Source organism: Syngnathoides biaculeatus, chromosome 13, assembly GCF_019802595.1.
Source record: "Syngnathoides biaculeatus isolate LvHL_M chromosome 13, ASM1980259v1, whole genome shotgun sequence".
NCBI classification, from domain to species: Eukaryota; Metazoa; Chordata; class Actinopteri; order Syngnathiformes; family Syngnathidae; genus Syngnathoides; species Syngnathoides biaculeatus.
In genome coordinates this window covers 14,538,659-14,565,994 of record NC_084652.1, presented here as the reverse complement: position 1 = coordinate 14,565,994, position 27,336 = coordinate 14,538,659, and the positions used below count along the sequence as shown (strand labels likewise).

Below are 27,336 nucleotides of genomic sequence, written 5' to 3'. Positions count from 1 at the left end.
ACTTGAATGCGCACCTTGGTTTAACCGTAAACTGCGTTTACATGAGTCGACGAAAGAAATCCCGATCAATCTAGAAACTTAAACCGCATGAAATAAACATGGCCGCATTTGCAGCAAAGGTTTTGTCAGAGATGGGCTGGGAGCAGCATTATGCCCTCCCAGTCCTCAACAATGAAAACAAGGTTTTAATAGACGAGGTGAGTATGGTCCTGATTTATTTATTTTACTGTATGTTACTCAACCCCGACATTTTAACAACGGTGTGCATAATTCTTATATCCACTGCATATGCAGCAATGGTTCACAAAAATTTTGGATCCATGGATCCCTTATGGGTGGTACGGTGAAGCAGGTGTAACGCGTTGGCCTCACAGTTCTGAGGACTCGGGTTCAATCCCGGCCCATCCTGTGTGGAGTTTGCATGTTCTCCTCGTGCCTGTGTGGGTTTCCTGCGGGCACTCCACTTTCTGCCCACATCCCCAAAACACGCAACAGCAATTGGAAAGTCTAAATTGGCCCTCGGTGTGATTGTGAGTGCGGCTGTTTGTCTCTATGTGTCCTGCGATTGGCTAGCAACCAGTTCGGCGTGTACCCCGCCTCCTGCCCTTTGACAGCTGGGATGGGGCCCAGCACTCCCCGTGACCCCTGTGAGGATAAGATGCGAAGAAAATGGATGGATAGATCCCTTATCTGTACAAATAAAAAAAAAAAATCGTAATCTTAATGTCAATTAATCCCTTTCGCCTATCCCCATAGGTGTCACAGGATTTAAAAAGTTGCCTGTTTTTGGGCAAAAAGTCGTAATGTATGACGACAAATATATCTTTTTTTTAGAGAAAACGAGTTGTAAAGGTGGCTCAGCTGGAAAGTGTTGGCCTCACAGTGCTGAGGTCCCGGGTTTGAGTTTTCTCTGGGCAATTGGAGAACATGCAAACTCCACACAGACGGGTCCCGGATTGAGCCCGGGACCTCAGAAGTGTGACCGTGCCACCCCCAAAAACATGCAACAATAATTGGTAAAAGCGTTGGCCTCACAGGTCTGCGGTCCCGGGTTCAATCCCGGCCCCGCCTGTGTGGAGTTTGCATGTTCTCCCCGTGCCTGCGTGGGTTTTCTTTGGGCACTCCGGTTTCCTACCACGTCCCAAAAACATGCAACATTAATTGGACACTCTAAATTGTCCCCAAGTGTGATTGTAAGTGCGGCTGTTTGTCTCTATGTGCCCTGCGATTGGCTGCCAACCAGTTCAGGGTGTACCCTGCCTCCTGCCTGTTGACAGCTGGGATAGGCTCCAGCACTCCTGCGAACCCTTGTGAGGGTCAGCGGCTAAGAAAATGGATGAAGTTGTAAGGTTATTAGAATGAAGGTTTTTTTTTTTGAGAAAAAGCAGTGACCAAGTTTAAAGAGAAAAGAAAGTCATTTTTATCAAATGAATTACAAAAAGACAACTTTTTTTCTTGTAGTATTGTGCTTTTTGATCCTCCCCAAAATTTTTTTGAAAGTACACACCTTTTCTTAAAAGAAGTAGGACTTGAGTTCTGTGCTAATATACTTTGTGTTCTGAAGACAAAAAAATCATTTCATGAATGTGCGACTCGTGTGATATGTCACAGTCATACTGTGTCAGAATTTTTAATGGTGCCAAAGCTAAAGTAGTAAAAAGTAACTAAAATGATCAACAGGAAGCATGCCGGTAAAATTTGTTGGGAATTGTACTTTGCAAAGTTTTCTCTCTGCTCCTACAGATATGTAATATAAAGAGGGAGCTCCTGAAACTGAAAAACAAACGCGAGACCAATCAAGAAAAAAAACAATTAGGGGACGATTGCCTGAGAAATGCAAAAAAGGAGCTGGAACTCACAGAGGTAGGTTTGAGTGACTAAGTTGGAAAAATGTCAAATCGCGACAATAACGCGGACTGTTGTGCCAAGGCTCTGTGTAGAGCCAAAGACAGAGAGGAAAATCTGGAAAAACACCTCACCGCCATCGCCGAAAGAGAAAAGGGCCGTCTGGGGCAGGAAAATACGAAGATGGAAAAAGATCTTCAATATTTGGCTGAGAAGATAAAAACTCTTGAGGTGAGTAGCAGTCGTAGCTCGTTTACTCAAATTTGAAACATCACAGAGACGCTGGCAAAATACGACAATTCAGCTTTTGGCCATTTGCTCAGAACCACATTTTGAAGGCGAAACACAAGCTGGAGCAATTTCGGCTGCAAATGAACTGGGACCAGCAGGCCATGAATTCTTTTTTGGAGGAGTCGACCAGAAAAGATGATGACATGATGGCCATTATGAAGTACTCACATCAGGACGAGCACACCATCAAGGTGTTTGACGCACTCGTATGAACGATGGCTTTGCCTTTTTGAATCCTTCTCAACGAAAATGTCTGTCCCACAGTCGCTTACTTTGGCCATTGAGAGGACAACAGTGGAGGGCAACAAAAAGCACAGAGCACTCGACAAGGAAATGACAGAGACTTTAGCCGCACAGGTACTGACCACACACAAAAAAATACTGTACGCAGAAAACAGAAATGGGAAGAAAAAGTACGATCGAAGATTGTTAAACATTTGTACAATATTTGTTCTCCCCCCTCACAGATCGCTTTAGACAAGACGACTGAGAATTTGCAGCAGGCTCACATGGAAACTGAGCAGATCATCCACCAATGGGAAAACACCATCCAGCAGATGAAGCAAAGAGATGCAGATATGCATCAGTGTGCTCTGGTAATAAAATATTTTACAGAAACATTGGCACAGTATCGGGGCCGCGATGTAGTGGGAGATATTACCGTACCGGACATGATCAAGCAACTCAAGGTGAACACACGGCCACATGTACCCCACTTGTCCCTCCGTCACTCCAGAAACTTGCAGACACCAACCAGGTCATCAGGGAAAGGAACGGCACTTTGACAGAAATGAAGCACCTGCAGGAGGCCCAGTTCAACGACAACAGGGACAAAGAGAAGAAGCTGGCTACAGCCAATCAGCGAGCCGCAAAACTGCGACTCAACTTCAAGGAGCAGGAGAGGAATTACGTTGAGATGCAGGATGAGGTAAGGTGGAAGATCACTGCTTTTGTTACCTGGGGCTTCACTTGGGACTCACCCCACTGGCTTCATCCAACTCTTAACACTTCAAAGTTAGAGAAAGCATCAATACTTTACAAAAGCAGAGTAATACAGTGAGCCACGTACATCAGAGATGCCGAGTATCAAATATATTAATGTGCGCAAATCGCTGGTTATTTTGTTCGTTGAGCAGTTTTGCTCTGACCAACCAATCAGTTAAAAAAAATGCCGACAAAGGACTAATTAGAAATAAGAAAGAGAGAACAGAAAGAGTTGGAGTTCATGTGAGCCGGAACTAGTTGTTCTTAAGGTCCTGGGAAGATTTTCTTGACATGGCAACACGTAGAGATTAAAATCTGATTGGGCCAAACAGATCGAACATTCACATACTGGAAGCAGTACAGCCGAGACAAAAGCTACAAAAATGATCACTGGGAATAAATAAAAACAAAAAATAAAAAAGCCTTTATTGTCATTATATGCTGCGCATACAATGAAATGATGTGTGCTTCTCCACAAGATGCAATAAAATAGAATAAAAATCAAAGAACATCTTTGGTTTAAAAAAAAACAATAGAAAAAACATCGAGGCACAGTCGTTGCTAAAATGAATAAATAAATACAATTTCATGGAACAAATGTTACAATTTAGGTTGTAAATGTAGGCCAGTGCTTGATGGACAGAAAAGTTCATATCGATAGCAAAACAAAAAAAAAAGGAGTCAGGGCTGTGGGAAGGAATTAAGATTAAAAAAAAAAAAAAAAAATTTAAAGACAAATTAACTTTTAGTAGCTTTATAAATCAACAGTGTGTATTGTTGTGTGTCTGCAGCTGAAAACTTGCAGAGCTTTACTGGATAGAACAACCAGCAGTGTGCACTCGATGAGGTCTCACATAAGCAGGCTCAAGGAAGACATCCGGAACAACAACGACAAGTCAGTCCAAATGAACTGCCGAAGTGTGATGCTGGAACCCGCTTCATGCCTTTGTGAGATAATCATGACTTTTTTTTTTTTTTTCCATTGCAGACTGATTCAGACTGGGGCCCAAAATGTTGCCCTGGAGGAGAAGCTGAAATCGGAATGTGAAAACGCCCTGAGTGAGAAAGAGAGAGCTGCCCAGATGGAAATTTTCCTCAAGGAAGAGGAGCAGGCCATCAAGGTAATAGGTCCCAGGGTAATGTGGCAAAAATGAAGAAAATTAAGTCGAGTCGCAGCTTGTATACAAGCAAGTCAAGAGTGACATCAAGTCACACAATCTTGCTAAGTCACTTTTTAGCCACTTCACTCATTATCTCTATTAACATGCATCATCGCATGTTATCCCATTTGTGCATAAGTCTTTTTCTTATCCACTTGGCTTGTGAACCTACTTGCATTCAAAACAAAGAATGCAGCCTCGTGTATTTAAAACTACCGCAAAGCATCAGTCGGGTAACAAGTTTGTTAAGTGGAACACCAACAAAGAATAAAAAGCACCATAGATGGGCGAACTGACTAACTGTTGAGCATGGCAAATATTACGCTTACTGAGGAGTGACGGACCCCATATTCACTATCTGTATCACTGTACTATACTGGGTGGCACGGTGGATCAGCTGGAAAGCGTTGGCCTCACAGTTCTGCGGTCCCGGCTTCAATCCCGGACCTGCCTGTGTGGAGTTAGCATGTTCTCCCCGTGTCTGAGTAGGTTTTCTGTGGGAACTTCGGTTTCCTCCCTTATCCCAAAAACATGCAACATTAATTGGACACTCTAAATTATTCTAAGTGTGTCTGTTTGTCTCTGTGTGCCCTGCGATTGGCTGGCAACCAGTTCAGGATGTGCCCCACCTACTACCCGTTGACAGCTGGGATAGGCTCCAGCACTCCCCGCGACCCTTGTGAGGATACGCGGCTGAGAAAATGGATGGATGTACTATACTGCCTCCAGGTGGCCAAGAAGCACGCACCAGAAGGAGCAGCCCAATGTCAATTGAATTTAAGCTAATAATGTAGGAAGAACTTCTTAAGTACAATATCACCTGGTGCTATTTTTCTTATTAAAGAACAGATTACAAATTAATTTTTTGTGTGAAGGAGGCTGGTATTGGAACAAATTTAACTTGTATCAGAAGGCAAGACCGTACTTTATTGACTGCTTACCGTGTCATATGTGGTCCTGTTTTGTGAACCAGGAGCTGGAAGTTCAGCTACGTGAACGTGGCAAGGACCTCGTCCGCTGCAAACAGCACGGGGAGGAATTTAGGGAAAAGGAAAAGAATTATATGGCGCATATATTACGGAGCAGGTGCACCATCAACGCGTTGGAAAACCAGCTCAGGAAACAGGAGGACTATTTAGTCAAACAGATGATGATCATGAATGAAAAGGTAAGCAAAGCTTAAAATCATCCACCCCGCCCTGAGTACCTTATCTAACATTCTTTATCTGCTCCATGCCTGCACCAGGACTCCCAGTTGATCATTTTAGACAAAAAACTAGCACGACTGCAAGGTATTGTCGGTGATTCCGACGAAAAGATAGGGATGGAGTTGAAGATCACGGAGATGCTGGCATCCCTCGAGGAGAGGAAGAAGACGTCCAGTAAGGTCCTCATCAAAATCAAGGAGTCGGAGGTCAGAAAGTGCACAGTATTACAGTATATGGCTATTTTTTTTTAAATGATGACATCATACTGAGTAGTCCTTTCTTGGTGGCAGGAGGACATTCGCTATTTGAGGAAAGAGAGGGAGGATTCCGCAGATCAGAAGGAAGAGCTGTCCAACAAAGTAGCAGAGGTCAAGCTGATCAATAATAATATCGAAAGAGAGCTGAAGAAACTTCGGTTGAAGAAACAGGTGGGCCGATTTTCCGGTCACCAGTACGAAAGTTCGCTTGCAGCAAATTTCATACACCCGCTTACGCGACACCAGAGATGCAAAATAGCTAATCTCGGCTCATTTGGAGATTTTTACTTTCCGGTGGATGGATTGCAGTTGATATAGATCAGGCCGTAGCTGAGTCAAGTTGTTACCATGGAAATCAGTTTGGTGTGCTGATCAAGCCCCGTGATCTCAAGCTATATCACGGAAAACGTGAGATTTTCTGGGTGACCTTGAAACCTTTGGACAGTATTGTGTGTCTGCTCACCGCGTCACGCCTCATCAGGAACACATCGTGGAGCAGAACATCTCCAAGCTGGAGGTCAAGCGTAAGAGGGATCTGCTGTTCAATAAAGCCAACAGCGTGCTGTCCTTGGAGAAAAGACAACTGAACGTGAAGAAAGCCATCCAGGAGAGGCAAGAGGAGATCAGAGTCTACAGTCAAATGCTCAATCAGCAGTTGAGGACCACGGAGCAGGAGAGACAGAAAATCAGGTAACAAAAAAAAAAAAAAAGAAATGACTGAACCGTTGAAACAGAACTTTACTATAACGTATATCAGTTTTTTGTTTTTTTTTTTTTAAATATGATGGTCATGTCGATCGTTACCCTTTGTGTGGGTAATTTGTGCCTCCTTGAGGTCTACCATATCCAAGCTACTTCCAACTGGCCTTGAATTTATTGTCCTCCTTAGTATGGAACTGAATGGAAAGCTGTCCAAGATTGAAGCCGCGAAGAAACACTACGAGATCGTGACCTTTACCATGGCGGCCCAAGAGGATGATGAGGATGCGGTGAAGTCTCAAGCGCATTACATCGCTAAGGTAATCATTGAAAAACTTAAATTCACTTCAAAATGATGTCGTGTCAGTAAAACATGACTCTTTTCCGCTAGGCTGCGCTGGAGAAGGCAGAACTCAAGCAGCAAGGAGAGTGTCTAAATAACAAAATCCGCAAAGCCGAACAGGAAAATAAAGCTCTGGAGAACACGACTCTATTGTTCCACATCAGTAATACTGGATTTCACACAACAGTCGTCAAAGCCAAAGAAGCCAGTAAGTAAAGATGACTTCCACGCTCATCAGTTGCAACCTTTTTTTACTTTTTATTTTACTGTCCACTTTTATAGTGATCATAATTTGTTGTGTGAACGCTGAACTGCTCACATTTTGCACTGCCCCAAGTTGTACACTTTTTAATCTTAAATTCCCCCACCCCCATTTTTATATACAAACAGAGAAAGAAAAGAGAAAAGAAAAAAAGAAAAAAGAAAAAAAAAGGGAGAGGAAAAAATACAATTAATTTATATTCATTAACAGTGGGATAATAATATAAATGACAGAATAAATGACAGAATAGGAGAATATTGAGAGACTCTAAGTGAGCAAAAAAAAAAAAAACCTTAAGGGGAAAACAAGAATAATTATAGTAGTGAAAAAAAGATAAATTATACCACCTCAAATTTTCCAATTTTCTTGGTATCGGAACCCTTGGGTGATATCTGTTCTGACAACAAGACAAGATGCAATACTTATGAGTTATAAAAAAAAGAAGAAAAAAAATACACGACACAACACGCTAAGAAAAAAAAAACGACAACAACAAAAGGAATAAGTGGTGGAACCAATGAACGAAATTAAGATAAACATGATTTCACATTATGTGGTAACATGTCATCGCATATTTTGTCCAGTTTTCCCAATGTCCCTCAAACTTGTCTTGTTCTCGCCTCAAAATGAAAGTTAACTTCTCCATTTTAAAGATAATCTTGAACCACTTTAATGCAATCCTCCCTTTACATTTCACCACCGATTCAAACAACTTCCACAAGGAACTCCGCTTTGAGATACAAGTGGCCCGAGATCAGAGTTGTTGTTTGGCCGTTGTTTTTGCTTTGGCTCGCGAGCAAAAATTTCACATACGAGTGTGAATGGCGGCAGTGAGCAAGTCTTCAAAAAAAAAAAAAAAAAGGGTTCAAATGGTTTGATGCCACTCCCACTTGAAGTTTACTGTCAAAATAAACTTGAATATTGAGAACAATCAACTTTGTTTTAAAGTCGATTTAGCTTGATGCTAACAAACAACGCAAACGTCCTTACATTGGCTAACAAACCGCGTCACGTCGCAGTATAAGAACCCTTTGATAATATTACCCTTTAAGCAACATATTTCTGCGCTTTCATTTCACTGTAGCATCTGACATGCAAGTCTCTCAAGGAACAATATTTGTTTTTTTCCACGTCAGCTCCAGATTACCAGGAAAAGTTCCATCTTGAAGAACAGCTTCAGGTAGCCAAGGAGACATTGGAGTCCAAGAGGCAACTCGCTCAAAAGCTTCGAGAGGAGCTGCAGGTACTAAAAGCCCCGTTTGTCAAGATTCATCTCATCAGAATCAGAATCAGCTTTATTGGCCACGTGTGTAACAACACACGAGGAATTTGTGTAGGATTTAATCAACAATGCCGTGTATTTTGAAAACATAACTTTTGAGGGGATGTGTGGTAACGTGACGAAGTTTCATTTTAAAAATATTGTTTGATGACCGAACGTAATGCTATAGATTACGGCCAATCAAAAATGCACAAACTTTCACACGAGCTGGAATTTTTTTTTTTTTTTTTAAGCGAGTAAGAGAGAGCCGGCACCCACACCACCATCGAGCCATACAAATATAATATATAAAGTATACATAATATGTGTTTTACAACAATATTTAATTTTGTACATAATTTATAATGCACCTGTGGATGAAATAGCGCACGTTGAGGTCAAAATTTACTGAACCGATACGAAGCTGACCCATTTTTGTTTTTATTCTTGGCCATAGCCTTTCTCTCTTCTTTGTTAATTATTGTTCAAACTTTTTATGATTTAATAAATGTGATAAAGAGCGATATACTGCATGTGGAAACTCTAAAACCTATACAAGCACAGTATTACTGTATATCAAATCGCTCAATACGTGGGTGGGCCCCAGAGTACTGTTACAACGATTTGAGTCTAATAAAAGTATAAAGTAGTTTCACCAATAAATACTTGAGTAAGTGCAAGTACTCAGTAAAAAAAAAGAGAAAAAACCCCAACTACTTAAGTCCTGAGTAAATGCTCAGAAACTTCTGAGTTATGTTTAATTGGAGCTAAAAGTGTGTCTAAAAAAATGTTTTAATAGGTTCAAGTGAGTTTTAATGTTCAAATGTGTTTAAGGCATGTGCCAGAGGCAACTTTTTAAAATTTCTATTTTTGATTTGGTCTTATTATATCGTGTATTTTCCCCTAATAAGGATGCCTCTGCCACCATGATAAACAATGAACAGGTTTAGTGCATAATCGTAGCACAAGCTAACTATCATTTCCTTTCTTTTTTTTCTTATTCCTCCTTTTTGATCTGGACCTGGACCTGGTCTCAGGAAATTAACAGTGCCTTGAAGAACCGCCTCCAAGCCAAACAGGATCTGGAGAAAGAAGTCAGGCAGCTGATGGAGTTCAACGATTCCATCGACGAGATGCTGGTCACCGCCACCAAGTTCAAACCTCGCCTCAAATCGGCGCTGCAGCAACACTTTCAGCAGGTTTTGAGTCATTCTCAGTTAATTGATCAAGATCAGGGATTCCAAACCTCCGTGTGAAATAATGCAATTTCACTTAAATGGGCAAAATATTCAGATTGATTAGATTGATTGATCAGAGTGATTGACTCACTGCAAATAATGCTCGTCCTTGCGACGCCCTTCCACGAAATAGCCGTCGGTACGATTTCCTGCATATCCACATGCTTTTGTGTTTGGCTTTTGTGAGTAAATCAATACGAGCTAATGATTATCTTCATAGTTATACTTGATCGTCTGTAGATGTAATAACGTTTGCTCGTGTGCTTCTTCCAGGCCAATCTGCTTTTTCCCACTTTTACTACCCCTGGTACGAGTCGAAGGTCTAACCTGGTCAGCAGGTCCCCCTCAGTCAGGTCAAACACGGCAATCTTTTGTGTTATGTTGGGTCAAACGCATATCTTTTTTTTATTTCAAACACAGTGGTACCTTGACTTATGAGTGTCCCAACTTTTGATTTATTTTATTAGTATTATGATTATTTTTTTTTTTTTTAGTTACGAGCCATTTTGGGCAAAAATTGAAGTTACTTTTGATCTACAAATATACGCCACAGATAGAAGTAACCAGGGGTGGGGGGAAATTAGAGTACTGGAATGAAGCCAGAGCCAAAGTTGCCAATATGAGAACACTTGCAAGGAGCTGTTGTAGACCACAGCTCATACCCAAACGTTCACACACAGATTAACCGGACTCTAATTCTTGATATTATGGATTAGACCACGCCCCTTAAAGCACACAGCATGTAGAAAGTATTTTCTCATTTATTTATTTTAATTTACATTCTCTTTTATATTTTTATACAATACAGAGAGATTTTGTTGTGAGCTTAAGCATAAAACAAGTTAACATCATAAGTCACTGTCGCTGATGGCATAGAGGTACACACGCCTGCCCGAAGCTGGCCGGGATAGACTCCATCTTCCCCGGAACCCTTGTGAGGATAAGCGGCTTAGATAATGACATGCCAAATCATAAGTCAAAGTACCACCAGTGTTGCGGAGTAATGAATTACATGCAATGAAATTATATAATTAAATTACAAAGTGTATGTAAATCTAGTTATATTATTATGTCTGAAAATTTGTCATCAGATTTCTTTTGGAAATGTTCATGTTGACAGTTTGAAAAGTAGCCGCTTTATTCCTTCTTCTGAAGCCCGCACTTGTGATTGGCTCTTTCTGGTCATGTGCTATTTTGCTGTAGTCTCAGACATGACATGTTTTTCCAAATAAGACTTCAAAGCGATACCTTGTGGTGCCATCTTATAGTTTGTCTGAGAGTTTAAAAATGTTAGATTCTGTCACGTCTGAACGGTGTAAAAAAAATAAAAAAATTCGAACAACGGAGCCCCTAAAGGGACATTGAAAAAAAAAAACCTAACTGGTTTCTCATCGTAATGTGTGCATGTATAAAAGCCCCTTATTCCTGATTCAGGAAGCTACCGCTAGCAGGTAAATAAGCTACAACTACCTGAACGCAGGAAGCTACCGCTAGCAGGTAATCGGTAACTGTTTTTCGACACTCATTGTAATGATTAACTTACTCATTGTAATGAGTAACTTATTCATTGAGTAATTTAATTAATGAGTAACTTACTCATTACAATGACAAAGTTACTCATTACAATGAGTAAGTTACTCATTCCAATGGGAAACCAGTTTTTATTTTTTCAATGTCCCATTAGGGGCTCTGTACATTTCTACCATGTTACATGCTAAATTGTGCGCATTTGTTATAAGTGTAAAGAACACATTTACGGTTAATTCTAAAATAAGGATGTATGCTATTTATCTTTTTTAAGCAAAAAACATACATGGCTTCTGTTGATTAATTCATTCGAGATTTAGAAAAACAATCCAAATGTAATCAAATGTGATTCTTTCCATTAGTTTGAGAAAGTAATACAAATTACTCTTACATTTGAATTTTCAACAGAGTAACTTGTTACCATAACCAAAATAACCTTCCCAACACTGGGTACCGCCATTTAAATATACCGTACGTTGTTTCAAGCGTGCTGCAGCTCTGCATTGAATTACTGTACTGTACATTCTTCCCTCTCCCCACCAGGTGTGCTGCATTCTCAGCCAGTAGCTGCAAGCCCTCTGAAGATCCGGACCCCACTGTGAAGACTGTGATTCTGGGCCAGGATCTGCCGTAAAAATTTTTTTGCCTTGTCATGACTTTTGGATGGTCAGGAGTCAAACCCCTGACCCGCTATCCTTGCGACTGTGTGCCGTACTGTACTGGATGATTGCTATTCCTTGCACACGACTGAATACGCAACTTGATTTTGGTTATTTAGAATTGTGCGGGACCAGCCAGGACACTTTTTAATGTATGTTCCTATGTGGCACTCAAGTAAATTAACTAGTAAATTACAGTTTACAACTCCAGGGGGAGTCCTGAATTAAAAAAAATATAAGACTGATGAATGCATCATAATGCAGTTCTGTTTGAAGCAAAGTGAAAACTTTCCTTCTACAACAAGTATTTTGTGTGAATACTGAAGAACATCCTCACATATTCAGGTCCATATTTTGGATCCACTTTTTGTCCTTCCACAAAATTCTGTATATTCAGACTTTTCAAGGTTATAATAAAATAATAATAAAATATGATGAAACTCATTTGAACAAAAGTGTAAATATTTACACTGCAACTGTTCAGCTTTTCAGCCTCGATTGGATAACATCAAACTCCTAGTCATAATGTCATTGAAAATATTTTTTTTTTTTTCAAAGAGCGAGTTACGCCATTATCATGGAGTGGGCAGTCATTTAAGGGATATGTGTAAAGTGATCAATATGCTTTAGAAAATAGAATATACAAGATCAAAATGACTCCTATCAAATAATGTGGGCAATAAAACTATGTAAAAAATGTTTTCGTAGTTTGCAGAGGAGTATTTGCTAGATGCTAAACTCAGGCATCCAATGAAGAAAAAACATAAGATGAAAGGAAACACATTGTGCTGCAAAAATTGGACTACTTAATGTGAGAAATGAGAGCTCCATTGTGTTCCATTTTCATGGTGACTGCCATTTTGATGAGCCCACAAAAAGTACTTCAAAGTGATATCAATCATTTTCACATTCCTAAAATTTCACATCAGCTCTTCAGCATTCACTTGAAATTACCACAATTTATTTATCTGGTGATACATTGTTTTTCTTGGATTTTGTAGAAAAAGTTCCAGGTAGTTGACCCCTTCCTCCCCCCCCCCCCCCCCCACACACACACACATGGATTCTCAAGCCTTCAATTGAACCCCATCCATTAATCCAGTTTAATTGACTGAAATTTTATGGGGTTAATTGGAATATAGAACATTAAGTGGGGAAATCCTATCCATCCAGCCAGTTTCTTAGTCACTTATCCTCACAAGGGTCGCGGGGAGTGCTGGAGCCTATCCCAGCTCAACGGGCATGAAGCGGGGTACACCCTGAACTGGTTGCCGGCCAATCACAGGACACAGAGACAGACAACAGCCGCACTCACAATCACACCTCGAAGCAATTTAGAGTGTCCAATTAAACCAGAGTGCCCGGAGAAAACCCACGCAGGCACGGGGAGAACGTGCAAATTCCACACAGGTGGGTCTGCCATTGAACCTGGGACCTCACAACTGTGAAGCCAATGCTTTCCAACTGATCCACTGTGCCACCCGGAAGTATTTTTGTAACTCAAATTTTCCCTTTTGATACAGAAGTGTTCTCCCAGATTACATGGATATTAGATTAATTGAAAACTTTAAATTTTCCGTTGGCATCCTAAGGACGCGCTCACAGATTGTGCCTCTGATCCAGATATATGAGCTCACGCTTCACCTCAACTTAATTCATCCATCCATCCATTTTCTTTGGCGCTTATCCTCACGAGGGTTGCAGGGAGTGCTGGAGCCTATCCTAGCTGTCAAGGGGCAAGAGGCGGGGTACACCCTGAACTGGTTGCCAGACAATCGCAGGGCACATACAGACAAACAGCCGCACTCACAATCACGCCTTGGGGCAATTGAGAGTGTCCAATTAATGTTGCATGTTTTTGGGATGTGGGAGGAAACCGGAGTGCCCGGAGGAAACCCACGCAGGCACGGGGAGAACATGCAAACTCCACACAGGCGGGTCCGGGATCGAACCCAGGACCTCAGAACTGAGGCCACCGCTTTCCAGCTGAATCCACAATGCCGCTTGGGGAAATAGAATTTTGACATTTTTTTTCCCGTCATGGCAGTTGCCTATTGCACAAGTGGCGAAACCTGATACTCTTAACTTTTTTTTTTTTTTTTTAACCCTAGCTCATTTTACAAATAAAGCAACAATGCATTGAACAGCTGTCGTCTTGGGAGTTTCTGAAAGTTTTTTCCATTGACAGATTTTGATTTTGTTGCTTTTTTCCCCCTAATGACAATTTTGCCATTTTTTATCATTTTGTCTGTGCTCTGCTGTGTGAGAGGGCTTAAGCTTGGCTGCTTGCTGCCTCCTCCCGGGGCTCCTTTAAAAAAAACCTGAATGGTTGCTAGGAGCGACTGACAACAAACACCAGTCCTCCCAGTTTACAGTGAGAAGCCACTGGTTGTAACGCAGCTTAAAAAAAAAAAACAACTTTCAAACTCAATTTCGACTTGGCACTTAAGGAGACTTTGGACGTATAATGTTAAGTGCTGCCATGGCAGTTTTCCCAGATTTTGGCTGGGAGGACTGTTACTCAGTTCCCGGGCCTAATGCTGAAAACAAGGCGTTAATAGAAGAGGTGAGAATATTTTTTTTCTTGAATACATCACTCAGTATACGATGTTTGATTTGAAATTCGGGACAAGAATAACGTACTTTATTTCTCCTCTACATTTCATCTTTTAAAAAAAGTAATAAAATGGGGATTTATTACTATATTTAATTTAAGCAAATATATGTGCCAATAGAATGAGAACATCTGCAAAAATTTCTTTAAACTGTCCTGAAAGTAGGTATGGTTGTATTTATACTGCCAAACACCCAAAGAGATGGTATTTCTTATTATAGGATAAACGTGCTCACAACCACGAATAAAACTCAATCATAATTTATAATAGATTATTTAGATTTTTAAGAGGGAAAACATACTTGTTATTTGCAATGTGACATTCCTTGTAACATCTGGTACATCTTTCACATTGTTTCTTTCATCTAATTACATCCACGCAGATTATCAAGAAAAGGAAAGAACTCTCGCATTTGAAAAGCAAGCGAGAGGGTCGCAAAGATCAAAAGCAACTGGCAACACAATTCTTGAAACATGTCAAAGCAGAGCTGGAAAATATGGAGGTATTTTCTTTCCCATATGGCAGAGAGTGCAATGTCAAGTTAAGGTACAGTGATGCCTTGAAATATGAGCAATGCAGTATATATGAAATTTTCAATACTCAAAAGTGCCATTTGCTTGATATATTTATTTTTAATTCAACTTACGAGATAAGATTTGGGATACATTGGAAGGTGACAAAAAACACAACTCACTTCAATATGAGCACCATGTTAGTTAATTCGTTACAAATCATCAAAAAAGAGGATTGAAGCTTTTTATCGCCACTCCCTTTTAAAATTTAAAAACAGCACAGTGTCTTTTGAGTGAGAGGCCCCGTAGCTCAGTGGTGAGAGCACTGGTTTGGTAAACCAGGGGTTGTGGGTTCGTATCCCACTGGGGCCTCCACTCCCTGAGAAGGGTTGCGTCAGGAAGGGCATCCGGCGTAAAAACTGTGCCAAACATATATGTGCGTACATCTGAGATGACACGCTGTGGCGACCCCGAAAGGGACAAGCCGAAAGTAACCTCCACAGTGTCTTTTGAATTGAAGCAACAAATGTAGCGGAAAATGTTTAATTCTTTGTGTCCCAAATGTTGTAAAAATGTTTTTTTCCCCCAAATGTATTCATTCATTTCAATTGGGGAAGATGACTTGAGATGCAAGTGTTTTGAGTTACAAGCATGATCATGGGACCAATTAAATATGTATCTCAATGCACCACTGTGTATCGGTTTTTGTTGACATTTTAGTTTGGTGGTGTGCCGGGAGATTTTTCTTCCCCCAGGTACCCGAGGTGCATGTACCAGAAGGAGCAACACCATAGCCATTGACGTGAAGCAAAATAGTTGTTAATAAATATTTAATTGTATATATTACATTAAATTATGTCAATACTGCATGCTTTTCCTATTGTGTTACAAAATCAAAGTATATGGTGCTATTTTAACTTATTAAAATAACTTTTGAGGAGGAGGCTGGAACAAATGAATGGCATTTTCATTCATTTCAATGGGAAAGGCGATTTGAGGTACGTGTACCTTGAGCCGTGAGCATTGTCACGGCACAAATGAAACTCCTATCTCAAGGCACGAGCAAATAAACTGTGTGGTTGTTGTGCAAAGGCTCTGTGCCAGGCCAAAGACAGAGAAGCCGAATTGGAGAAGCACCTCACTGCCATCGCACAGAGAGAAATCGGCCATCTGACGCAGGAGAACGCTCAGATGGAGAAGGAGCTTCGATCTTTGGCTGAGAGGAAAAATTTCCTGGAGGTCCATAACCTTGCAAACTTTTATTTTAATAGGAAATCACAGATGCCGCAGAGATTCATGCATCAACCTTTGCTCACATTATCAGAGCGACATTTTCAAGGTGAAACAGAAGCTGGAGCACTTTCGCATCCAGATGGACTGGGACCAGCAGGCCATGGATTCTTTCTTGGATGAGTCAGCACGAAAAGACGACGACGTGATGGCTATCATCAAGTATTCGCAGCAGGATGAGCAGAGGATTAAGGTAATGATGCAAGCGTGTATGGATAGTTTGAAGGTCCTGAAAAGCATTGTAAAAGCATGACGGTCTGTCCTGCAGTCACTCACTTTGGCCATTGAGAGGACGACGCTGGAGGCCAAGAAAAAGCGCAAAGCCCTTGACATGGAAATGACAGAGAATTTATCTGCGCAGGTAAAACGAACCAATTCTATGGCAGATTCTTGCATGGCTCTTCTGTAAGTGACTGTTGCGGCAGTTACATTTTCACAAAAAGCATCCTCAACAGTGGACAGGTGGTTCTTACACATTAAAAAAAAAAAATTCAAAGCTCACACACAGCCCCCCCAAAATAACTTTTTACAATCTACGAAAGTGGTCAGTCAAATTAGGGCTGTTACCTGCAGATGTTGAAATTCACCCACATTTGTCGGGTAGATTGATGATTATGTTAAGCCATGTACCTCATCCTCATAGTATACCATCTCATACTCTTATGTATACCTCATATAACAAAGGATAGAAAATACGCAATTGTCAAAAAAAAAAAAAAAAAACCCATCTAAAATTAAACATTTTCCATTTTGCACACAGATTGCTTTAGACAAGATGGCAGAGAATTTGCAGCAGGCTCACAAGGAAACAGAGCGGATCATCCACCAGTGGGAAAACACCATCCAACAGATGAAGCAAAGAGATGCTGATATACAACAGTGGGCTCTGGTATCCAAACACGCAATGTTACCAACACAATGTGAACACTGTCAGGGGTTTTCCGACATAATATTTAGAGGCGGCCAAATCTGCGTAAGTTGGGATAGAAAAGAGGCCTGAATTTCCCATCTTCAGATGATCAGGATGGCATCGCAGCTGACTTAATTCGACCTAAAAAAAAAAAACCCTGACGAGTCCATTTGTCATTCTAGAAACTTGCAGAAACCAACCAAATCATCAGGGAAAGGAATGACTCCTTGACAGAAATGAAGCACTTGCACGACTCTCAGATGAATGACAACAAGCAAAAAGGGAGGAAATTGACGTCAGTCCATCGTGAGGCGGCAAAACTACGGCAAGAATTGAAGGCGCATGAGAAGAATTACATGGAAATGCAGGATGAGGTGAAAATCTGAGCAATTACAATTACAGATTGCAAATGTTGTTGTTGACCAATACAAAAGGTTTGTACTTGCCTTTAATTGCCAAGAGATGGTGGCAAAACACCTTTTTCAATTATAAGGGGTTACAGCCTGAGTAGCCAAAGGTTCCCAAAATTCCTGAACATGTAGATGCCGAACTGCAAATAGACGAGGGTTCACTGCACTCAAGCTAAAGTGATCGTGTCCTTGATTTGTTTAACTTGTGTCTGCAGCTCAAAAGTTGTAAAACCTCAATGGATAGAACAACCTCCACTGTGGAGTCGATGAAGTCCCACATCTCCGGGCTCAAGGAGGAAATCCAGAAAAGCAATGTCAAGTCAGCCACATTTTCACTGTTATTTGTCAAAGCTGTAAATGGCAGACATTGTTTTGCTTGGGCAAACAAGTTGTTTGTAAATGCCTGAATTTAGACTGAAGCAAACCTCGGCCCAAAATGTTGCCCTCGAAGAGAAGCGGAAAGCTGTGACGCAGAATGCCCTCAGTGAGAAGGAGAAAGCTGCCCAAATGGAACAGTTCCTCACAGATGAGGAACAGACCATTAAGGTGAGGACTCAACCACTTCCAACTTACGAGTATTACATTCTGTAGTATTATTATTAGCTTGCCAGTGCAGTATTATCAGCAACCTATACCTGCATGTTGTGGGTATAGACATTAGAATTTACAGTTCAATTAGTTTGTAATGACCATTTCATCAGAAAATTGAGTTCGACTTATCAGAATTTATCTCATCTGCAGTTGCCAGCTAGAGATGAGGCAGCTGGTCCAAGGCAGCGTGTATTTACACCACAGACACACACAAAACCAACTTGCGTTCTGGTCGTGGTAGGGTTTAGGATCCTGGTTAAAGTTCCACTGTCATGAAATGCATGATTTTTAGTATGTTATTAATGAAAAACGGCAGCCGACATGGACCTATGCCTTTTTTTCACTACAAAACATGTTTTTGACGTATACAGCTTTTTGTAACTCCCGCCATGAAAATCCTCTTGAGGGATTTGTTTTCAAGAAGACGCAGGAAGTGATGCAAAGGACAGAGGCGCCCCCAAGTGGACTCGTTTGTTTCCATTAGTTTTACCTCCGGGAAGGTAGTTTGTTGTTCCTTCGTGTTAGTCAGAATGCCGGCTCGTTGCATTGCTGGACATTGTTTGAACACTTAGCAGGATGGATTTACCCTTCATAAGTTTGCAAGAGACCCGGTTCGTTGTGAAAAATTGATTGCACGGGTGCAAAGGACGTGAGCTTTGTGGGTTCCAAATGACAGATAGGTGTGTATACAGCTACGAAAAAAAAAAGAATAGTTTGGGGCGGACCACGTAATCGGTGGCTATGAACAACCCCCTAAAGCAGCACAGCTCGGCTACATTATAAGCCACCACGGCGCCGGAAATGAGCCACACTGGCTGAGGTGCCGCGTCAGGCTTGTGGACGGCGGCGGCTCTGAAGAGAATTCCTCACTAAGCTGCGTGCGACAACAATGCAGTTCATCACGTATTGCGGCGGCTGTGACCAACCCCTTAAAGCAGCACGGCCCGGCTCCGTGATAAGCCACCTCGGCGCCGAAAATGAGCCTTACGGCTCATGGCAGCCGCGGAAGTGGATATGACGGGAGGCTGTTTGGCCGTGATCGCATATCACCTGACTATGGCTCGAAACAATAGTGTAATATTGCCCCGGTAACTTCACTCGATTGTGTGGTGTTCTGTGTGAGAAGGGGCCTGCTCGTTTCCCATAGTAGGGTGCACCGAGTGTTTTCATTGACGAATGTCCGGGTGACGTCACGGACGGGCGATGCAGCCAATATGGCGACCACTTGGATGTCGTAGAATGACACTTCTGCAAATTTGTGCATGGATGACGGGCTCTCCTCTCACATTTATTTTTTTGTATAGACATAGAAGTGAATAATGTTACATGTATTTTTCATTACAATGTCTATTTTAGGATGTTTATTGGGATGACACTTGACCTTTAAAGTAAGCCATTTTAAACTCCAAAGGAAAAAAGTTTCTCTCAGGGAGAAGTGGCAGGCACAGGAGGCACCAACACACTCGCTTTACAATTCAAGCGACAGTTGTTTAATTAATCAAATTGAATCTTTCACTTGCTTGACTACTATTTGTTCACATGATGGTTTCAGTCTGATTTGCAAGGAATTTGTTACTGTCAACATAAATAGCAAATCGGGACTTAGAGCCCCAGTAAACCCTATTAAAGCGTTTCCTCATTGTTCTTTGTTTTCGAGAGCGAAACCTGTCAATTGACACGAGAATCCCAAGACCCAACGCTTTTCACACATTAGCTAATCACAGTGGTCATTTGTGTTAGAGCTTGACTTCCTTTGAGGTGGCACCAGACTAAGTGATAAAATCACATCAGAAACTCATCTGTAGCTCATTTTTCATGCCTGACTATCTTGGCTTTGTTTGGCTAATAGGCTCATGGACAATGGATGGATGGATGCAATATTCAGTTATTATTATTATTAATATCTTTCTCTTTGGACATCAATACATTAATCACATTGGATGGTGGGGAATGTTTTTTCATTTTTATTTTTTGTTTTTTAAATAAGGAGTTGGATCTCCAACTGCGTGAATGCAGAGAGGAGCTCTTCCGATGTAGACAGCATGTTGACAACCTCAAGAGAATGGAGAAGGACTCTTTGGCCCAAGAGTTGCGGAGCAAGTCTATCATCACCAGTCTGGAACGTGAGCTCAGGAAGCAGGAGAAGCATTTGATGAGGCAGCAGATTATTAAGAGTGAAAAAGTATACAAACTAAAGCAATAATTAAAACTGGATTTGTGCTACTGCTTTCTCACGCATCTTTCTTTCACACACTTGCGTTCTAGGACCTCCAGATCATCTTTTTGGAGAAGAAGCTTGCACGACTGAAAGGTCTTGATGACTCAGATGAAAAGCAAGCGTTAGAAATTAAGATCAGCGATCTGAGCAAAGCCCTTGATGAGAGGATGAAGACATCTAGCACAATTATCAACAGAATCAAAGAGTCCGAGGTCTCAGCCTGGGGACAGTAGGATTCACTCATCTTGACTAATATTTCCTGCTCATTCTGTATTTTATCTCTCACAGAGTGATATTCGCTATTTGAGGAAAGAGAATGAGAGGTCAGTAGCAGAGAAAGAAGCGCTATACAACAAAGTTGATGAGTTGAAGCTCATCAATAATAATAATGAAAAAGAGCTTAAGAAACTTGGCCTCCACAAACAGGTAACATGTTATTTAAGATATTTGATTTTACACCTGAAGAAATTATTGCTCGCTATGTATCGATATTTGTTAATTTGACACCCCCTAAAGGGACATGGGGAAAAAAAGAAAGTTGTTTCTCATTCTAACAAGAAACTTTCTCATTAGAACGAGAAATTAGATTTCTCCCCCCCCCCCCCTTCCATGTCCCTTTAGGGGCTCTGTAGTTTACAGTACACTACTCACAAAACAAATTGGGATATTCGGTCACTGAGCATAGAGTATCACAAAGTGTCATCAGCAAGATACGACAGAGAGTCTGGAAGAGTCACAGAAAGGCATGGAAGTGGACTTGAAAATGTAAAGGTCAGTTCATGTACTATATATCCATTTGGCTCCTTGTTAGTGAATAGCAGAAAGTACTGAAGCACTGAACAAAGTTTAAAGAAGTTAAATTTCACCCATAAGCCAACTATCCCAATCTTTTTGTGAGTACTGTACATGTAATTACTAATTATAGACATGACCAAGTCTGTTTGAGAGAGGGATTTCCCACAATTCGATCCATGGTGGATCTTGAAGTGACGCCCCTCGCCAAGCACTCTGTTGCTCCTGATCAGGAACAGCTCGTGGAGCAGAATATCTTCAAGCTGGAGGTCAAGCGTAAGAGGGATCTTCTGTTTGACAAAGCCAACGGCGTAGTGTCCTTGGAGAAAAGGCAACTGAATGTGAAGAAAGCCATTCAGGAGAGGCAAGAGGAAATCAGAGTCTACAGTCAAATGCTCAGCCAGGAACTGAAGACTACAGAGCAGGAGAGACAGAGAATCAGGTTTGAACATTGACTGTCATAATTGTATCGTATATATCAGAGATACAGTATGTCTCAAGTAGAGACCCTGTAGCTCAATGGTTAAGAGCACTGGTTTGGTTAACCAGGGGTTGTGGGTTTGGATCCCACTGGGGGCCTCCACTCCCTGAGAAGGGTTGTGTCAGGAAGGGCATCCGGCGTAAAAAATTGTGCCAAACATAGCTGGGACAAGCTGAAAGAAACTGACTTTTACAGTATGTCTCAAGTCTTAGCCTTCAAGTTTCAAGCAAGACCATTATGACTGTCAAGCAAAATCAAGCAAATCAGGGCAAGTTCTCACCAAATTTTAAATCAAGTTATTAATTGGGTTAGCAAATCTTAAATCAAGTCAATGTTTCTCAAACCAGTGACTTGTCAAGTCATGTGACTTGAGTCCTCCACCCCTGCTATGTCCAGCATCAGAGGTGTGGATTCATGTCACATGACTTGGACTCGAGTCGTGAATTTGATAACTTTAGACTCAACTTGACAATTCTGATAAAAGACTTGCAACTTGACTTGGATTTCAACAGTAATGACTTGTGACTTCACATGGACTTAAACCCATTGACTTGAAAAGACTTGCCACTTTGAGCAAAGCACTGAGGAACCCGCAGCCCAGCTGAGCTTTCTAGTTGTATGTGTTCTAATTACTGTTTTACCACAGGAAAATGTTATAGATGATGATATAATGCTCTTATATCATCTTATATCATCATATCCCAGGGAGCTTGGGATGAAAGTAGGCTAGACCCTGAACTGGTCACCAGTCAGTCGCAAGGAAGCGAACCCATGTTGCCCCCACCAAAGTCAGGCGTGTGTACCACTACACCATCAGTGACGCTACATATATATTAATTATATATCAACATTAAAAAAGTATATTAAAATATATTTTATTTTGTTGAGATAACGACTCAAAAGAAGTTGAAACTCAAAGAGTGGGTCTTGATTCAGAACCTGCATGTCTTGACTTGGGACTTGAGGGCAAAGACTTTACCCATCTCTGTCCAATCAATATGATCCAGTATAGTATACAGAGGTCTTGTTCCGGTTGGTTAATTTGAAAATGGTTCATTCTCAGTGCTGAACTCAATGCAAAGTTTTCCAAGATCGACGTCATGAAGAAACATTTCGAAGTGGTAACATTCTCAATGGGAGCCCCTGGAGGGGATGACGAGGATGCAGTAAAGTGTCAAGCACAGTACATTACCAAGGTGAGAAGACCCCAAACACCACTGGAAATATTTATTGCGTACCAGTCTTTCCCAACCACTGTCCTAACACATCACTGTACAATGAGAAATTTTCCAACTCCAACTAACAGGTCAGAAAATGTATTTATACAAAAAGTTGTAATTTCCTCTATCTAGCTATTCTAGCTATGTATAGTGATAGGAAAAGCTATTAAATGCTCTTCCACCAGATGACAGAAGATACATTTAACTTCTGTAATCAGCTATTTCCCATTCATATAACACAATAAAAGCATTGTACTCAATTAAACGCCATTTCACACTGACTGAGTATATCTTTGAGTAAACTGAGACAAGATCCTCATTATTTCAATAAATAGTGTGTATACCTTTTGTGATTTTTGTGTGGCGGTGTGCCATGAGATTATGTGAACTATGTATCTTGGCCCAAAGTTGGGAAAGATTGGTGTGGCGTGTACCAACACCAACGACATGTTTTTTTTTTTTTTTTCCCCACAAGGCAGCGCTAGAGAGAGCAGAACTCATACAGCAGGGAGAGTGTCTAACTGCCAAAATCAGCAAGGCTGAGGAGGAAAATAAAGCTCTGGAGAACACAACTCTGTTATTCAATATCAGCAATTCACGATTCCACACATCAGTAAACAAAGCAAAAGAATCCAGTACGTCAGCATTCTTCTCAGTGACTATGAAGGACTTGCACAAATGTTTTTGTTTCTTCTTTCCACGACTTATTCTTGTTTTGTCAGGTGCAGAATACCAGGAAAAAATCAAGATGGAAGAGCAGTTGCGTTTGGTTGAAGACACACTTAAATACAAGAGAAGACAAGTCAGAGAGCTTCAGCAAGAGCAACAGGTCATTGCTGTGAATCATGCAGCGTCCACTCACTGGACTCTTCGTCGTCATCATTTCCTTGTTCTTATTTCAGCTAAGTCATTTACGCTAGCCACCAAGTGGGCCTGTGAGGGAAATGAATCGGGTATTCACAACATTGAAAAAAAACAAAGAAAAACTCAACCAGGTTCTGTATTAGAGGACCTGATGGTCTTAAATCAGCAATGTGTTATAGTCACTAGTCTTTTTTTTTTAATTCAACAAGAGATGATAATTATAATTTATCACTAAGAGTAAAGAGCAGCCCAAGAACATTTTTGTTGTAATGTCGTTTAGGCTATACCATGAAAAGTTGAATATGTATGTCATTGTTTCTTGTCTTTATACAATTCAAGAACATTTTCTGCATATTAGGAGTTCTCTAATTATTCCTGGACTTTCTTTTCATTCTGATTTATTGTTCCATGTAATTAAGTTGACTTGTTAACTACTTGTTCGCTGTATTTGTATTCAACTTTTTTCTGTTAATCTAATTGAGTCATCCAAGGAACTCACTGTTGTGCTTTTTACCTTTATGCTTTTGTTCAGGAACTGAACAATGTCTTAGATAGTGTCCTGCAGGCCAAGCAGGCGGAAAACCAAAAGATCGATCACACGCAGTCCCTCATCAGCAGACTGAATCGTGAGGTTGCTTCTCAGCAGGAAAAAATTAACAGAGCCTTAAAACATGTGTGTTGTTACGTAGTCATTTGAGTCATTTGAAATGATGAGTCATTTCATCATTTTGGAAGAGCTCTTTAACGTATATTTTCAACGTTTGTCTTCCCATTCCCAGTGCTCTAAATTAACCCAAAAGATCCGGTTCTCAAGAAACACCAAGGCAGAGACTTTTGAGGAGAAGGACATCAGGCTCAAACAGTTAAAGGACTTCAACAAGAATATCAACAAGATGCTCAATGATGTCACCAAGGGCAGGCCTGACCTCAGATCAGTCTTGGAGAGCTACTTCCTCCAGGTAAACAATGAGAGAACACATGAAGCTTCAACTTGAACCAACAGGAATTTACTGTATGTGATGGATACATTCGTGCAATTAATGCAAATTGAAATCGTTTAATAGTTGTGGTAAATACAAATGTTTAAATTGCTCTTTTGTTTAAAATTTCTTCCTCTCTCTCAGACCAGCTTGTCTTTTCCGTCTCCTCCCTCCACTCCCAGCAGCCACCGAAGCTGTAAGACCAACTCAGCCCGCATCTCTACCTCCTCCAGGTATGACGCACTCACCCTTGGGCTCTAAATGCACAGTAACTCTTAATGCTGATTTATGCTCACCTGACACTTCATTAAGTTGCAATAAAATCCAAGAGTAAGCATTTCCAGGAAAGTAAAGATGTTTTGTTCTTTTGTATTGTCTGATTAGTGATGGTTCTGGCCCGGGGTCTTCACCCATAGACTCTCGTTAAAAGTTGTACATGAGGGGTGTTCAATGAGCTGCACTTATCCTCCACCTAGACCTGAATCCAGGTGGTTTTACATAGGAACACACTCCCACCTGGGGCCAACATCACATCTGTCTGTCATAAAGTGGGGCTGATTGACAAGTTGAGCTGCAGGAGTTGAAGATGATGGAGTAAAGATGCAAAATGAGGGAAGAGAATTTAAACAACTTTGTGAAGTCAAGAAAGCACTTTCTGAGAGGGGAATGTATCAGAAAAAAGCTCAATGTGAAAGACTGTAGTTTTTCAACTGGGGCTAAAAAAAGCCTTGGATTTATTCACTTTACCATTATGAAAGTCTCACTTCTTCATACTCCTGCTTGGGGAGACAAATTCAGGATGGTATCACGTTGATATAGCATATTTGAAATAAATGTTCACTCAATCAAAAATGTATTGTTCTCCACCTGGCAGGTCTTCAGCTTCCTCAGCCAGTAGACGGGAAACCTCTGCACCTCAGTCCCCTCTACTGAAGACTGTGGCCCTGAGTCTAGATATAACTGTTCCTTCACCTCCTCTTTCAGCCAGCAGAGGCTCCAGCTCAGCCATGAGTCGCATAAAGAGTCCATAGCATGATCCTATTCTTACAAAATGTTTCACCAACACAGTAGAGTTCGTTCTAGGAATAATAATAGCACTGCGCTAATGAGATTATGTTGTCCTTGCAATTTGTTTCTTGGTTGTGTTTTTATGTCAGAAGGCCTACGTAAAAATATTTTAACCTGTTTCCCAAAAACTTGACGGACGGATGGGGAATGCTCTATACTTAAGACTCTTTAGCATTTCCTTAATATCGAAGCTATACCTTATGCAAACAACAGTAGATATAAAAAGTCGAGAAACTCCTGTTGAAATGGCATTTTTTTTAATGTGGACAAACAAAATGAGACTGAGATAAATCATTAATCACAGTCACATTAATGATGTGAACATTCTTGAAATGATTTAGCCTGGGCTCATTTTTTTTGAAATAATAACCCTAACCCGACATTAACAGGAGTGTGTAGACCCTACCTATGAAAATAATAAAATAATGGTCAGATGACAACTACAACAACCTCGAGAAGGATCCAACAGGAGTTGAGAGGAACTACAACAAGAACAAATGGACAAAACATCTCTTGGACACACTTCATTAACATGTCAAAAGTATTACCACTTTCAACTTGAGACTTCATCATCAACTGTTTCCATAATATGTAATATGGCAGGAATGTGTATCGAAAGCGTGGGCGTGAAACAATCGCAGGGCCAGCAGCTCACTGAGAAAAGTGGTGAACTCAAGGGATTCAAAGCTGCTCCAACAGCATTTGCCACAGTTACCTTTTCACACGTTTCTTCCAGAAGAAGAAAAAAAATCGATTTGGTGCACATTTACATGGTGAATTGGAGCTTTTGAGGCCTCAAAGGAGTCACCATAAAATTTACAATTATCAACAGACCTGTCATGTTTGTTGCAATAATTCAGCTGTTTTTTAAAATGTTACATTGATTCATCTCGGGAAAGAATTAGTTAAGTTATTGTATAGAAAATGAAAATTGTCAACTTTTTCACTCATTTTTTTCTAAGATAACTTAATTTTGATGAAAGATAAATATGAATATACATTTTAAAAATTTAAAAAAGTGAATTATTCTATAATGAAAAATAAGTATTTTATTCATTGCCTCAATTTGCTGTTTTAATTCATTTTAATTAGTGCATCTAAAAAAATGTGTGGTTTAATGTAACAAAATGTATCTACATTTAGCATTTGTTGTAATTAAAATACAAATAGAATTTGGTTGTAAATACAATCCAATTTTGAAATGACCACAAATTACTCTCAAATAAAATCTAACACAGAAACAACGTATATAAAAAAATTGGTCGACACAAATGTATGTGAATGTGATTTTTTTTTTCCTTGAGTCAACTGTTTCTAACACATTTTACATCCATACATTTTCTTAGCCGCTTATCCTCATGAGGGTAACGGGAGTGCTGGAGCCTATCCCAGCTATCAATGGGCGGGAGGCAGGGTACACCCTGACCTGGTTGCCATCCAATCGCAGGGCACATGGAGACAAACAGCCGCACTCACAGTCACACCTAGGGGCAATTTAGAGTGTCCAATTAATGTTGCATGTTTATGGGATGTGGGAGGAAATTGGAGTGAAAACCCACGGAGGCACGTGGAGAACATGCAAACTCCACACAGGTGGGTCGAGGATTGAACCTGGGACTTCAGAACTGTGAGGCCAACGCTTTCCAGCTGA

At 40.7% G+C, this 27,336-nt stretch overlaps 1 protein-coding gene across 1 annotated transcript; it reads left to right on the top strand.

Moving 5' to 3' along the window:
* The first annotated feature begins 41 nt into the window (after window positions 1-41).
* Window positions 42-25,648, top strand: ccdc39 (coiled-coil domain containing 39). Its single transcript, XM_061839591.1, has 40 exons — window positions 42-197; window positions 1,744-1,863; window positions 1,930-2,076; window positions 2,169-2,327; window positions 2,401-2,493; window positions 2,604-2,732; window positions 2,873-3,064; window positions 3,912-4,015; window positions 4,109-4,241; window positions 5,254-5,448; window positions 5,527-5,694; window positions 5,779-5,916; window positions 6,227-6,435; window positions 6,635-6,764; window positions 6,836-6,995; window positions 8,186-8,292; window positions 9,348-9,509; window positions 9,822-9,901; window positions 11,619-11,705; window positions 11,854-11,909; window positions 14,185-14,300; window positions 14,732-14,851; window positions 15,954-16,100; window positions 16,186-16,344; window positions 16,420-16,512; window positions 16,912-17,040; window positions 17,244-17,435; window positions 17,687-17,790; window positions 17,885-18,017; window positions 20,050-20,244; window positions 20,328-20,492; window positions 20,569-20,706; window positions 21,306-21,514; window positions 22,617-22,749; window positions 23,249-23,408; window positions 23,496-23,602; window positions 24,170-24,310; window positions 24,417-24,596; window positions 24,762-24,850; window positions 25,492-25,648. Exons 1-40 carry the CDS (start codon window positions 99-101, stop codon window positions 25,646-25,648), a joined length of 5,535 nt encoding a protein of 1,844 aa, XP_061695575.1. The 5' UTR covers window positions 42-98.
* Window positions 25,649-27,336: the final 1,688 nt, after the last annotated feature.